Source organism: Mastomys coucha, chromosome X, assembly GCF_008632895.1.
Source record: "Mastomys coucha isolate ucsf_1 chromosome X, UCSF_Mcou_1, whole genome shotgun sequence".
Taxonomy (NCBI): domain Eukaryota; kingdom Metazoa; phylum Chordata; class Mammalia; order Rodentia; family Muridae; genus Mastomys; species Mastomys coucha.
Window position 1 is genome coordinate 84,734,644 of NC_045030.1, and position 14,040 is coordinate 84,748,683.

The 14,040-nt window shown below is 34.2% G+C and overlaps 1 protein-coding gene across 1 annotated transcript in view; it reads left to right on the forward strand.

Annotated features, from left to right (window-relative positions):
- Positions 1-14,040, forward strand: part of Dmd (dystrophin) — a 2,056,279-nt gene that overhangs the window by 166,990 nt on the left and 1,875,249 nt on the right. The window contains exon 2 of the mRNA XM_031364700.1: positions 10,292-10,353. Coding sequence (XP_031220560.1) covers positions 10,292-10,353 — 62 coding nt within the window. The remainder of the gene's footprint in view (positions 1-10,291; positions 10,354-14,040) is intronic.

The window sequence follows — 14,040 nt, forward strand, 5'->3', positions numbered from 1 at the left end:
GTATCCAGAACCACTGTCCAAAGCTGACAAGTTCTGTTGCTTTCTGGGGCTGGGACTTGGCCTCCTCATACAAATATATTTTCATCCACTATTTGCTTTTGATAGTTTCCTTCACTGCTTAAGTTTTTGTTTAATTCCCTTTCACAACTTGGGAATGTAGCTGGGTGGGATCTTGCCCTTAGGTTACCATGTTCATTATTCAATTTAGCATCAGGCATTTCTTTAAACATTTTTATCTCCTTGAGCACTGGACTTAAATTCATTACACTTTCCAGTGCTTCTTTTCTTCTTAAAATACAATTTATATTTTCCCTTGCTTGGCTTACTCTTTTGCATTGTAGATCTGCATATGAGTGGCTAGTAATAACTACATGAGTCTGTCCTGAAAGTTCCTCTGCCAGTGCCATTAATCCAAATTTCTTCAATTTACCATCAAGTAGATTTTTTTTTTTTTTTGGACAAGGACAGAAAGTAGTTAATTTTTTATTTTTGCTAAACTATCACAATAAAGGTCTGTAGGCTACCAAGTAATATACTTTTCCTCTAAAATCTTTTAAGCCAGGCCATCATAATATACATTGCTCTCAACACCACTGTTTTTAATGTTCCTACTAGTATGGCCCATTAAGCCCTACTTAAAGCATCAATCTACTTTCATAATCCAAAATCCCAAAGTCTCCATTCCACCAACAAGCCTAGTTATCAGGCCTGTCACAGCAGTACCGCACTCCCTGGTACCAACTTCTATTGCTATATGGACACGATGGCCCCAGCAACTTTTGTAAAGAAAAACATTTAATTGTGGCTTGCTTAGAGATTTAGTCCATTATCATCATAACTGGAAGCATGATGACATGCAGGCAGACGTGCTGCTGGAGATGTAGCTGAAGTTCTAAATCTGGATCCCCAGGCAGCAGGAAGATAGAGCCACTGGGACTGGCTTAGACTTTTGAAGTCTAAAACTACACCCCTACTAACACACTTCTACCAACAAGGCCACACCTCCTAATTCTTTCAAATAATGTCACTTCCTGATGACCAAGCATTCAAATCTATAAGCCAATGGAGGACATTCTCAAATGACCACAGGTCTAACACTTATATTACTTTATCTGGTAGCAGACAAGAGGTCAAGCCATATAGAGATCCTTTTTTATCACTTTGTAACTTAGCCCATTCGAGTTCCTTGTGTGTTAGAGTTAGTCAACAAATAAATCACATAGAATAAAGTACATGCACTCTTTATTTCTCAGTGTTCTGTTACTTGTTTCCTATTCGTCAAAACTCATTTTTCCTCCCTAACATTTTTCTTGTTTTCACATATTTTGTTAGGTTCAAATTGATTGTCATGTTCTCTAAAGTGACCCAAGTACCTGAATATCCCTTTCTCTATGATCCTGTGATACCTTTTTGGAAACACATATCCTTACTTTTAAAAATACTTTGTTTATATTTCTTCAAGGCTGTGAAATTAGATGAAAACTGACAATGTAGTGACAGCTATACACACATACACACACTCATATATTTGTGTATGTGTACGTGTGTATGTGTATATAAGTATGTATATAACTGTCATAGAAATAACTCAATGAATAGTTTCATTATAACAGTGGTTATAGGATATGAAGAGTAATTAATATCCTCATTTCAAAGGAAAACAAGGACTAGTTATTTTAAGGGAACAATTGTAGTATATCTTTTAGTGGGAATGAAAGCTAGGTCTCCATATTTATTGCTTTCTCAGGATGCCTCCTAATAGCAGTCTCTGTGGCAATATCTCTTGTGAATCATGAATATTACAACTGAATGCATCCCACATTCATATTCCTGAGGGTTTCAAGAATATAAAAGTTAATAGCAGGTGAAAGGTTGATGCACTAATCTAAGGATATATAAAATGCTAGATATATTAAATAAAAATGACTAGCAGAAATGGTTAATTGTGAGAAGATACTTTATGCCATGGTGGAAAGATAATTTTATGTGAAATTTTCCCATGGAGAGAATAAAAATAAAATATTGATCACTTTTAGCAATTTATGAAGTAGTAGTTCATCACTCCTTGACATCCCCAGGGAACAGTTTTCAAGTACATTTTTCTAGGAGAGATTTTCTTCATTGCCTGTTGTATTAATATGCTTAGGAATATTTTTATGAGTAAAAAAGAAGTTAGTTATAAACCTCTTAAGAGAAAATGAAAAAATATTTTTCTAGTTGAAATGACTGAACAAGGTATAATCACTTGTCAATGACATTTTCTGTTATTGGGTTTTCATTGGCTTTGCTGATGATTTCATAGTTTTAAAATAATGTATCTACAGTAATACTCATCCTGTTGAAATAGGAAAATAGTATATATAATAAGTCTCATACTCATGGTATACATGTGTGTCAACCTTAGAGTAACTACAGGCATACAATAGCACTCTAGAAATTATAGAGTCAAACTTATAAAAAGTATAAAGTTTTAGCATAATAACAACATAAGATTATAAATGAAAATGGGATATGACCACTGTGCTGCTTAATTTTATGTCAACTTGATATAAGTTGTTGTCATCTGAGTGTAAGAAATGTAGATTAAGAAAGTATCCCCATAAGATCGAGCTGTAGGAAAGCCTATAGAGCATTTTATTTCTTTTTCTTTCTTTCTTTCTTTTTTACTGGACATTTTCTTTACATTTCAAATGTTATCTCCTTTCCCGGTTCTCCCCACCCCCCCCCAAAAAAACCCTTATATCATCCCCTTCCCCGCCGCCGCGCCCCCCCCTGCTTCTATAAGAGTGTTCCTCCACCCACCCACTCCTGCCTCCACACCCTCGAATTCCCCTACACTGGGCCATCTATCTATGCTTCATAGGACCAAGGCCTCTCCTTCAATTGATGCCTGACAAGGTCATCCTATGCTACATAGGTCCCTCCAAGTGTACTCCTTGGTTGGTGGTTTGGTCCCTGGGAGCTCTCGAGGGTCTGGTTGGTTGATATTATTGTTCTTCCTATGGGTTTGCAAACCTCTTCAGCTCCTCAGTCTTTTCCCTAACTTCTCCATTGGGGACCCCATTGGGGACCCCTTACTCAGTCCAGTGATTAGCTGCGAGTATCTGCCTCTGTATTTGTCAGGCTCTAGCAGAGCCTCTCAGTAGACAGCTATATCAGTCTCCTGTTAGCATGCATTTCTTAGTATCCACAACAAGGTCCAGGTTTGGTGACTATATGGGATGGATCCCCAGGTCGGACAGTCTTTGGATGGCCTTTCCTTCAGTCTTGGCTCCACACTTTGTCTCCATATTTGCCCCCATGAGTATGTTTTATTGCATATTTTCTTCATTTACATTTCAAATGTTATCCCCTTTCCTGGTTTTCCTCCCTCCGGGAAACACCCTATCATATCCTCCCTCACCCTACTTCTATGAGGGTGTTCCTCCACCCATCCACCCACTCCAACCTCCCCACCCTCAATTCTTCCCAGGAGTATTTTGTTCCCCTTTCTAAGAAGGACCGAAGCACCCACACTTTGGTCTTCTTTCTTCTTGAGCTTCACGTGGTCTGTGAATTGTATCTTGGATATTCCAAGCTTTTGAGTTAATATGCACTTATCAGTGAGTGCATATGATGTGGGTTCTTTTGTGACTGGGTTACCTTACTCAGGATGATATTTTCTAGATCCATCCATTTCCCTAAGAATTTTATGAAGTCATCATTTTTAATAGCTGAGTAATACTCCATTATACAAATGTACCACATTTTCTGTATCCATTCCTCTCTGAAGGATATCTGGGTTCTTTCCAGCTTCTGGCAATTATAAATAATATATGAAATAATATATGAATAATACTATGAACATAGTAGAGCATATGTTCTTATTATATGTTGGAGCATCTTTTGGGTATATGCCCAGGAGTGGTATAGCTGGGTTCCTCAGGTAATACTGTGTACAATTTTCCGAGGAAAAGTCAAACTGATTTCCAGAGTGGTTGTACCACCTTAAGAGGTGCTAGAACAAAAAGAAACAAATTCACCCAAGAGGAGTCAAAGGCAGGAAATAATCAAACTCACCGTGAAATCAACCAAATAGAAACAGAAAGAACTATACAAAGAATCAACCAAACCAGGAGCTGGTTCTTTGAGAAAGTCAACAAAATAGATAAAACATTAGCCAGACTAACTAGAGGGCACAGAGATAGTTTCCTAATTAACAATATCAGAAATGATAAAGGAGACGTAACAACAGACACCGAGGAAATCCAGAAAATCATGAGATCCTACTACAAAAGCCTATACTCAACAAAACTGGAAAACCTGGATGAAATGGACAATTTTCTAGACAGGTACCAGGTACCAAAGTTAAATCAAGATCAGATTAATGACCTAAACAGTCCCATATCTGCTAAGGAAATAGAAACAGTCATTAATAGTCTCCCAACCAAAAAAAGCCCAGGACCGGATGGGTTTAGTGCAGAGTTTTATCAAACCTTCAAAGAAGACCTAATACCAATACTCCTTAAACTATTCAACAAAATAGAAACTAAAGGCACTCTACCCAATTCGTTCTATGAAGCCACAATTACTGTTGTACCTAAACCACACAAAGACCCAACGAAGAAAGAAAACTTCAGACCAATCTCCCTTATGAATATTGATGCAAAAATGATCTTAGCTATTCTGACTGGTGTGAGGTGGAATCTCAGGGTTGTCTTGATTTGCATTTCCCTAATGACTAAGGATGTTGACCATTTCCTTAGGTACTTATCCTCCATTTGAGTTTCCTCAGTCGAGAATTTTTTGTTTAGCTCTGTACCCCATTTTTAACAGGGTTATTTGATTCTCTGGAGTCTAACTTTTTGAGTTCTTTGTATATATTGGATATTAGCCCTCTATTGGATATAGGATTGGTAAAAATGGTTTCCCAATCTGTTGGATACTGTTTTGTCCTTTAAGTGATTGATGTTTTTGGGCTCAGTCCATTATGGGTATGGCCATCCTGGGTTCTATTAAAATAAAAAAATAAAATAATAAAATAAAATAAAATAAAAGTAGGCTGAGCAAGCCATAAGGAGCAAGCCAATAAGGAACACCCCTGCATGGCTTCTACATCAGCAGAGTAAATGTGTATGTATGATTGAATAAAACTTGTTCTACTTCATTATTAATCAAAGCACATCACATAAATGCCAAGACTAGGCACCTTATATTTATCCTGGTATTAATCACTTAAAATAAACAATGTCTGTCATTGAGTTTATAATGCTGCTGTTTAGAGGCTTTTGGTATTGGAGATAGAGGCTGAAATACCAGAAATTCAATTTTACTGTAATCTGTATAGCAAGCTCCAGAAAAGCTGTGTACCTGTGAAAGAAAAGAATAGAAATTCAGACATCCATTACCCCATGCTTCCCAGTATCAGAATACTGTGCATGGTGAGTAGGAAAATAATATTTTCATGTTTAATACATGTCATAATACTCAAATCATGACTATTTGAGTAGGAAGATTATGGGAAGAAACAGAGGCAAGGAACCTTGATCATTGGGTAATAAGCTATGGGTCAATATGAGCAAGATGTCCAAAAGTACTGTCGTATATAAAGATGCATATCATTATTTTACAATTAAGAAAGCAAGAAGGAAATATTGTAGAAGTTTCCTTTTTTCATATCTTTGCATGTGGGCACATATTTGTATGAGTGTGCACATTCATATGGAGTTGAGAAGTTGACATCTAGAGTTGTCTTCAATCATTCTCTATCTTTTTTATTCAAGCAAGGTCTCTCAGTTGAAGCTAGAGCTCACTTACGTGGCTTGTCTAAATATGCAGGTTACTCCAGGAATTCACTCTCTCCACTACACAGCACTGGAATAACAGATAAGCCATCATGTCTACTTGGCATTTAAGTGGGTCCTGAATTCTGTTCCTCAGTTGTGATACTTGTATGCCAAGCTCTTTAACTTCTGAACAATCTAACAACCCCAGAAAGTTTTTAATATAAAGAAATGACAAATATTTGAGTCATTCATTATGCTCATCCTTATTTAGATATCATACAAAATACAAATGCATTAAAATACTTAATGGTACCACATTAGTATAGTTTTAATGAGGCAATGAAAATAGATTTAATTTCATAAAAATATTTTTATCATGTTACTTTTTTTAAACAAATGAAACATACTATCAATTAGTAAAGGTAGGGAGCATGGTATAGCAATGAAATCATCCAACGTCATGAGAGAGGTACTGTGTACAATTTTGGTAAATTTCCAAAGACATTTACATTGTACATTATAAAATTTTAGTATGCTTTCATATATGTTATGACTTGCATAGAAGTCTGGGTTGCTCAAATAGAGCATTTAAACTTGTGATTGTCTTGAATTTGTGTGCATATGTTTAACCTTTATTACTTTGATTTTTTCATAGCAGAATTTGCAAACAAATTATGATATAAAGGGATACCTATGCAAAATAAGCATTATGGACATTGATTCAAATGATAATTTTCTAACTTAGTTTTCATAATATTAGTTTCATTCATTTAGAATTTATCTTCTAGTGTAAAAACAGCAGATAACATATGAATTGATTTAAATGTTATAAAAACAATTATTGAGCAATAAGACACTAATAATCATTCTGGATTTTGTAGCTATAATAAAATGAATCATAATAATATTTATCACATTTAAAGTGCTACTATGCCAAAGGAAAACATTAGCAAGTAATTCATTGCAGATTTATTTTTCTGGTATGAAAGATGATAATTGAAACAGTCCATTTACTGAAGATGCTTATGTGTTGAACCTCACATTTAGTGCTATTTATATAGTAGATACATAGCATTTTGCACATAATGTCAAGGTTTCTATGCTGCCTTCAGTGCTTTGTATATTGAGACTTGAAATTAATTGAAAATAAATCAGAACTCTTTTTTCACCTAAAAGCCTTTGGAAAAACTGTCTCCAAATGGCTTATTTTGAAGGTTATTTGCAATGTTTTAAAAACATCTGAGTGCGTGCTTGTGTATTTTCAAATACTCTATTTCAATACATTTTTCTATTGCTGCAACAAAATTTCTGGGATTAGGTTTTTTATACAAAAGGACATCTTATTTTAACTCATGTTTCTGAAGGTCTATCATCAGGTTGCCAGAACTTGTTCAGCTTCTTGTGCACAGCCCATTGCCAAAATGTAAAGGGCTTGCAGGCACTTTCAGAAATTGCTCTCAGAACCTTTCTATACCACTGTTGTATATCTGCTTCTTCTGATTTGGGCATAATCATTGCCCAGTAAATCATTGTTTGTCATCAGTGTCATGAGATATTAATAGCATAGTAGTATTCCCGCATAGACATGGCATAAATGCTTACTGGCTCTTGAACCTTTTTTCACTAGGTCTATCAGAGTCCCTTCTCACTTCTAGAGGTTACAATAGAGGTAAAGTGATTGTTTATGAGAATTCCTCTGTAGTGTGGCTACCCATAAATTGTGCAAGGGATTCGTCAGTAGCGCAGCTTATTACAATGCAGCTGGGACTTTTAGTGAGAAAGCTGCCATAAATTGTTCAGACAACTTCCTGGTGGGAGACGTGCCTTTAAATCTCTAATGTTCACATAATTAACCCCAGAAAACTTATTGATTACCCAACTCTATAGGAGAAAAACCCTCTTCTCTGATCTACCAGTACTGTATCTTTCTCTAGAGTAAATAAGAGTTTCTTTACATCTTCCCAAGAAAAGTTATAATCATAGCTAGTTCTTTCTTTTCTCATTCATTCATTCACTCATTCATTCACTTTTATTTCCACTAATTAATGACTATCTTCAGTTGTTACCTAGTCCTGTAAGATCAAGGACCCACTCCCATCAGATAGCACTGATCCATTTGGGCAATTTCTGCACTCTGCCTCAAGCACCTTCCATTAAAACCCAGTTCTCAACATAGCCACATAAATGTAGTACTCTCCACCATGAGTTTTGTTGTGAACAGAATATATTTAATGCATAACAGACTCATTTTCTCTCTAGTGTTTGACAGAGAATATTCATGGATTTGAATGTAAAAAGGAATTGTAATTGCAAATAAGTTCATTTACTTTCAGGAATAACCCTATATACCCCTGAGAAATACTTGCCTCAACCTTTGTGCTAAGCCAGTTAAAATGTTCCATTGAAAATATTCTATTTCTTCTTTTATTAAGTTGAAAATGATGTTATGGAATTGATGGTGATAGATAGGATCTGTTAGGCTTGAAAACTATTAGTCTATTTTTGTTTATTCAAATTTGTCAACAAAGAAGAGGCTTCCACATTATGTATTTATGATTTGTGTGAAACCATATGGATAATGCTGAAATTGACCATATGTATAGTACCCTGTGGGAATAACATAATTAAATAAAAACAGTTTATTTTCTGAAGGAGAATAAAATTTCCACCAAAAATACCAGTGATCTGCTTTTTGAACAGTAGTAAAAAGCTCACCTTGTAGATTCATTTTAATTTAAACATAGCCATCTTTTAGTGTATGTATGTATTTGTCATGGAAAAGTAATTCTGCATTATTTCACATTATTAAGCGAAAGTATGACCATTTACCACTGAAAATTGTAAAAGAAATGTATTTACTTTGAGGCATTTTCATAACAATATTTTTGGCCTAAGTAAATATTTGAAATATCAGTGCTTTATATATTTATAGATACCTTGGTTTATTGAATATTAACTAATACCAAATTTAAAGAAAATATTTTAATAATGAATATAGACTTTTTCTGTCAATTTGACTCAAGTAATTTTCAGCTTAGAAAAACAAATAATTATATAATAGCAGCTTTTATAAAACTATATCTTAATAATTTCTCAACCTAATCTCTTGGCATAAATCTGTGGAGATTTCTCATTTTGAGTTTATATTTGTAAGTCACACATGTCATTTGGATTTGCAATTTCCTGAATTTAGAGAGAGAGAAGCATGAGAAATTTTAGACTTTTTGGGATTGGCTCTCCCTTAACACATTTATATTTTCTTTTTTTAAAAAAATTAAACTAATAAAATATATTTTAAAATATAAAACTCAGTATTGACTTTTTTAAGTCATCAAAATAATTTATAATAATTAAATGCCTCTTAAATATACATGATATCTTCTGAAGCTAATAGTAATATGCACTCAACCAGTTTTTAAAATCTATTTGGAACATTAATCATGATAGAAGTAGAAAAAAACCTCTTATGAAGTTGTCTATGAAAGGAAATTGTGACAAGTTCCTAATTAGACAGAAACCGTTCCATTTCCAAAGGAGAATATGCAGCATTACTGTGGCTTCATATAATGAACTGGGTGGTATTCCTTCTGTTTCCATTTTGTGGGATAGTTTGAAGAGTACTGTTTTCCTAAGTTTGTAATTTGGATTAAAAATAAAATACAAAGATAACAGTCTTAGGGTATCATTCTGTGAAGAGACACCATGACCAAGGCAGCTCTTAATAAGGAATAATATTTAATTGGGACTGCCTTACAGGTTCAGTGGTTCAGTCCACTATGATCATGACAAGAAGCATGGAAGTGTGCAGGCAGACACTGCCATGTGTGCTGGAGAAGGGACTGAGAGTCCTATATCTTGATCTGAAGGCAGCCAGGAAGAGATTGTCTCTTGCATACAGAGCTTAAGAACTAGGACAACTCAAAGCCCACCCCCACAATGACACATTTCTTCCAACAAGGCCACACCTAATCAGGACCTGCCTCTTAATAGTGTCACTGTCTGTGGGCCAAACATTCAAACGTATGAATCTATGTGGGTAAAACTTACTCAAACAACTACAGTAACTAAGCCATACTCTTGGTTGTTAGAGAGACTTTCTGCTATGAGGGTCAGACTCAAGTTAGAAAATATAATAGTTATAAAGGAATGAATAATCATTTTGTTGTAAATGAGGAAGAGGAAGGAAAAGAGGGAAAGGTCTAGGATTATATTTGCTAAATAATAATACCCTATGGTTTCTTTAAGTTATACCAGGGTGATAAATGATTATCAAGGGATAAATAATACTTCATTTATTTGGTGAAACAGATTTCAATAATAGTGTTATTATTTTTGAATTAGTATGGACCTGAACATATCTATTAACTTAGATAGGCTTTTTAATTGAATGCTCAATACCAACTTTACTCAGGTCCAACTTCATTTAGCAAATATTTTTAAACTAAATTTAAAATAACACTTGGAAGTTATTTTGGTTATAAAAAACAAGCCTCATTATAACTTTTATTTTTTATTTTACAATATAGATGAAAGAGAAGATGTTCAAAAGAAAACATTCACAAAATGGATAAATGCACAATTTTCTAAGGTAAGAATATTTATTTTAAAATGAAGTATCTATTGACTTCTTGAAATGGAGTTCTAGAACTATCATTGAAATGTTGATATTATTTTTCTTATGTGTCATTTTAACTTTGAATATTCAAATCTTCAAGTCTTATGTTGTGTTTGATTCAGAACACATGATAAAGAGGTGGGAATCAAGTTTATAAACCACATTTGTTTGATTTTTAATTAGAGACTCATCATGGTATAATCTGTCAATGATATTATTTATTCAATCATTAGAAAAAAGGAGGTCTTTATTGCTGATGAAATAGTCATATTTCATTTTTACTTACTTAATATAAAAAAGCTAAGATAGTTGAGTATGAGTTTATTCAGTCTATAACTAAAGCAAATTTTAAAATTTGGCAAAATAATAGATCCTTCTCTTTTCTGTAGACATCAATATATACCCTCACTATTTATTTATGCTTCAGTTATAGTCATGACTGATAGTATAACATTGGATAATTATAAATGTAAACACAAAGTAATATTCCAACATCAAAAACTTACCATTTCAAGTGCAATTTAAAGAGGCTAGAAAACTTTGTTGTTGGAATTTTCAACCCCAATAAGCCCATATATAAAACATACAATACAGTTATTATGATTATAGCCTATGTGCCTAGATTGGGCAGATCTAGCACTATACAACTTATTCCCCAGCTATAAGACCATTTGTTACTTGCGATTTCTCTTGGCCACTTGGTTCTGTTCTATCATGACTTTTTCCTCTCCTCTGTCCTCTCTCTCCCCTTCTTGTTCCCTTCTCTCCACACCTGCCTACTTCTATATGACCTCCTGTTCCACTTTTTCCTTCTACTGCCCAATCACAGGCTCTAGCCTTTACTGACCACTTAAAATAGGGAGAATGTTCATTGGAGACAACCCCACTTGAGGAAACAAAATTAACATCAAAATATAAACATCAGGACCACCTATGATAAACATTAATTTACATTTAATAATACTAGATTTGAACAGATGAACCAAATGGTTTTATTTAATTTTCTTATATTTTATCATGTATATGTAAGTAAATAAATCTCATGGGTCTATTCAATATAACAAAGTCAGGGAATGGACATACAGGAAGAAATCTGTGATCCCTTACATGAAAATGCTTTAGAAGTAGCAAAACTGTGATAATGGCACTTTACATTTTAGTAGAAGTATATAGAAGGGTTCTTTTTTCCCTCAGTGTTCTCCCCCTCCCAATTAATTAATTTACTTATTTGACTTTATATCCTTATCACAAGCTCCCCCTCTCTTTTCCTCCTAGTCCCACCTTGCCAGCCCATTCACCCATCCTCCCTCTTCTCAGAGAAGGAGAGCCTGCCCTGGTATCAACCTGCCCTGGCATATCAAGTATCATCAGCACTAAGCACATCCTTTCACACTGAGGACAGACAAGACAGCCCATCTAGGGGAAAGATTCAAAGGCAGACAATAGAGTCCGTGTGAGAGACAACCCTATTCCAATTGTTGGGGAATAAACATGAAAACCAAGCTACATATCTGCTACAAATATGCAGGGGGCCTAAGTCTAGTCCATTCATGCTCTTTGAATGCATGGTTGGTGATGATCTTTTCCCATTGTGGGGACTGCTGTTTTTTTCCCATTGACAGTCTTCTTTGGCTAACAGAAGTTTTTTTCAATTTCATGAAGTTCTATTTATTAATTATTGATCTTTGTATCTGAGCTGTTGATGTTCTGTTCAGAAAGGTATCTCCTTTACCAATGACTTCAAGATTATTTCTCCACTTTCTCTTCTACTAGATTTAGTGTATTTCAATTTCATGCTGATGTTTTTGATCCACTTGAACTTGAGTTTTGTTCAGGGTGATGAATATGAATCTTTTTTGCATTCTTTTACATGCAGATATTTAGTTAGATCAGCACCATTTCTTGAAGATACTTTCTTTTTTTCATTGTATGTTTTTTTTTTATTGTTGTTTTGTTTTGTTTGACAAAAATCAAGTGTCCTTAGTTGTGTGGACTTATTTCTGGTTCTTTGATCTATTCCACTGATCAATCTGTTTTGATGTCAATATCATGCAGTTTTTATGACTATTGTTGTGGATTATACCTTGAAATTAAGGGTGATGATACCTCCAGAAGTTCTTTTATTGTATAAGATAGTTTTAGTTATTCTGGTTTTTTTCCACATGAAATTGAGAATTGCTGTTTCAAGGTCTGTAAATAACTGTGTTGAAAGTTTGATTGGAGTTGCATTGAATCTGCATATTGCTTATGGTAAGATATCTATTCTTAATATGTCAATCCTACTGATATATCAACATGGGAGACCTTTCATCTTCTGATATCTTCTTCAATTTACCTCTTCATAGACTTGGAGATCTTGTCCAACAGGTATTTCAAGTGCTTGATTAGAGTTACACCAAGATATTTTATATTATTTGTGGCTATTGTAAAGGCTGTTATTTCCTTAATTTTTTCTCAGTCCATTTATCATTTGTATCCAGCCACTTTTATTAAGGTGTACATTAGATTTAAGAGATCTCTAGTATAGTTTTTGGTGTTACTAATGTATAATATCATATCATCTGCAATTAGAGATACTTTTTTTTTCCAGTTTGTATCCTTATAATCTTCTTTTGTTATTTTATTGTTCTAGCTAAGACTACAGTAGTATATTGAAGTGAACCAGAGAAAGTGGACAGCTTGCAATGTCCCTAATTTTGTGGAATTGCTTGAAGTTTCTCTGCATTTAATTAGATATTGGCTATTCACTTGGTGTATATTACCTTATTATGTTTAGATGTGTGCCTTGAATAATTGATCTCTCCAAGACTTTTATCATGAAGGGGTGTTAAATTTTGCCTAAGGCTTTTGAAGCATTTAATGTGAATTTTACTTACTTTTTGTTTATATGGTGAATCACATTGATGGATATTTGTATGTTGAAGCATCCCTGCAGCTGTGGGATGAAGCCTACTGTGGTTTATAGTTTTTGATATATTCTCAGATTCAGCTTGTGAGTATTTTATTGAGTATTTTTTTCATAAATGTTCAAACGGGAAATTGGTTTGAAATTCTCTTTCTATGTTGTGCTCTTGTGTGATTCAGGTGTCAGGATGACTGTGGCTTTATAGGATGAATATAGCAGTGTTCCTTCTGTTTCTCTTTTGTAGAATATTTTGAGGAGAATTGGCATTAGCTCTTCTATCAAAGTCTGTTAGAATTCTGCATATAGGCTTTGTTTTTGTTTTTGTTTGGAGACTTTGGTAATACTTCTATTTCTTTTTCTGCTATAGGACTGTTGAAGTAGGTTGCTTAATTTTGATTTAATGTTGGTAAGTGTACTCTCAAGAAAATCATCTGTTTCATTTTGATTTTCCAATTTTGTGGAGTAAGAGCTTTGGGAATAGATCTAATGATTTTTTTGGTTTTCCTCAATGTTGTTATGTCCCTCTTTCTGATTTTGGTATCATGGGTACTATCTCTCTGCCTTTCAGTTAGTTTGCATAAGGGCTTGTCTACATTGTTGATTTTCTCAAAAAAGCAGCTCTTGGTTTCCTTGATTCTACGTATTGTTCTCTTTGTTTCTAATCTATTGATTCCAGCCCTGAGTTTGATTATTTCTTCCTATCTAGTCTTCCTGGATGTGTTTGCTTCTTTTTGTTATAGAGCTTTTCTGTGTAT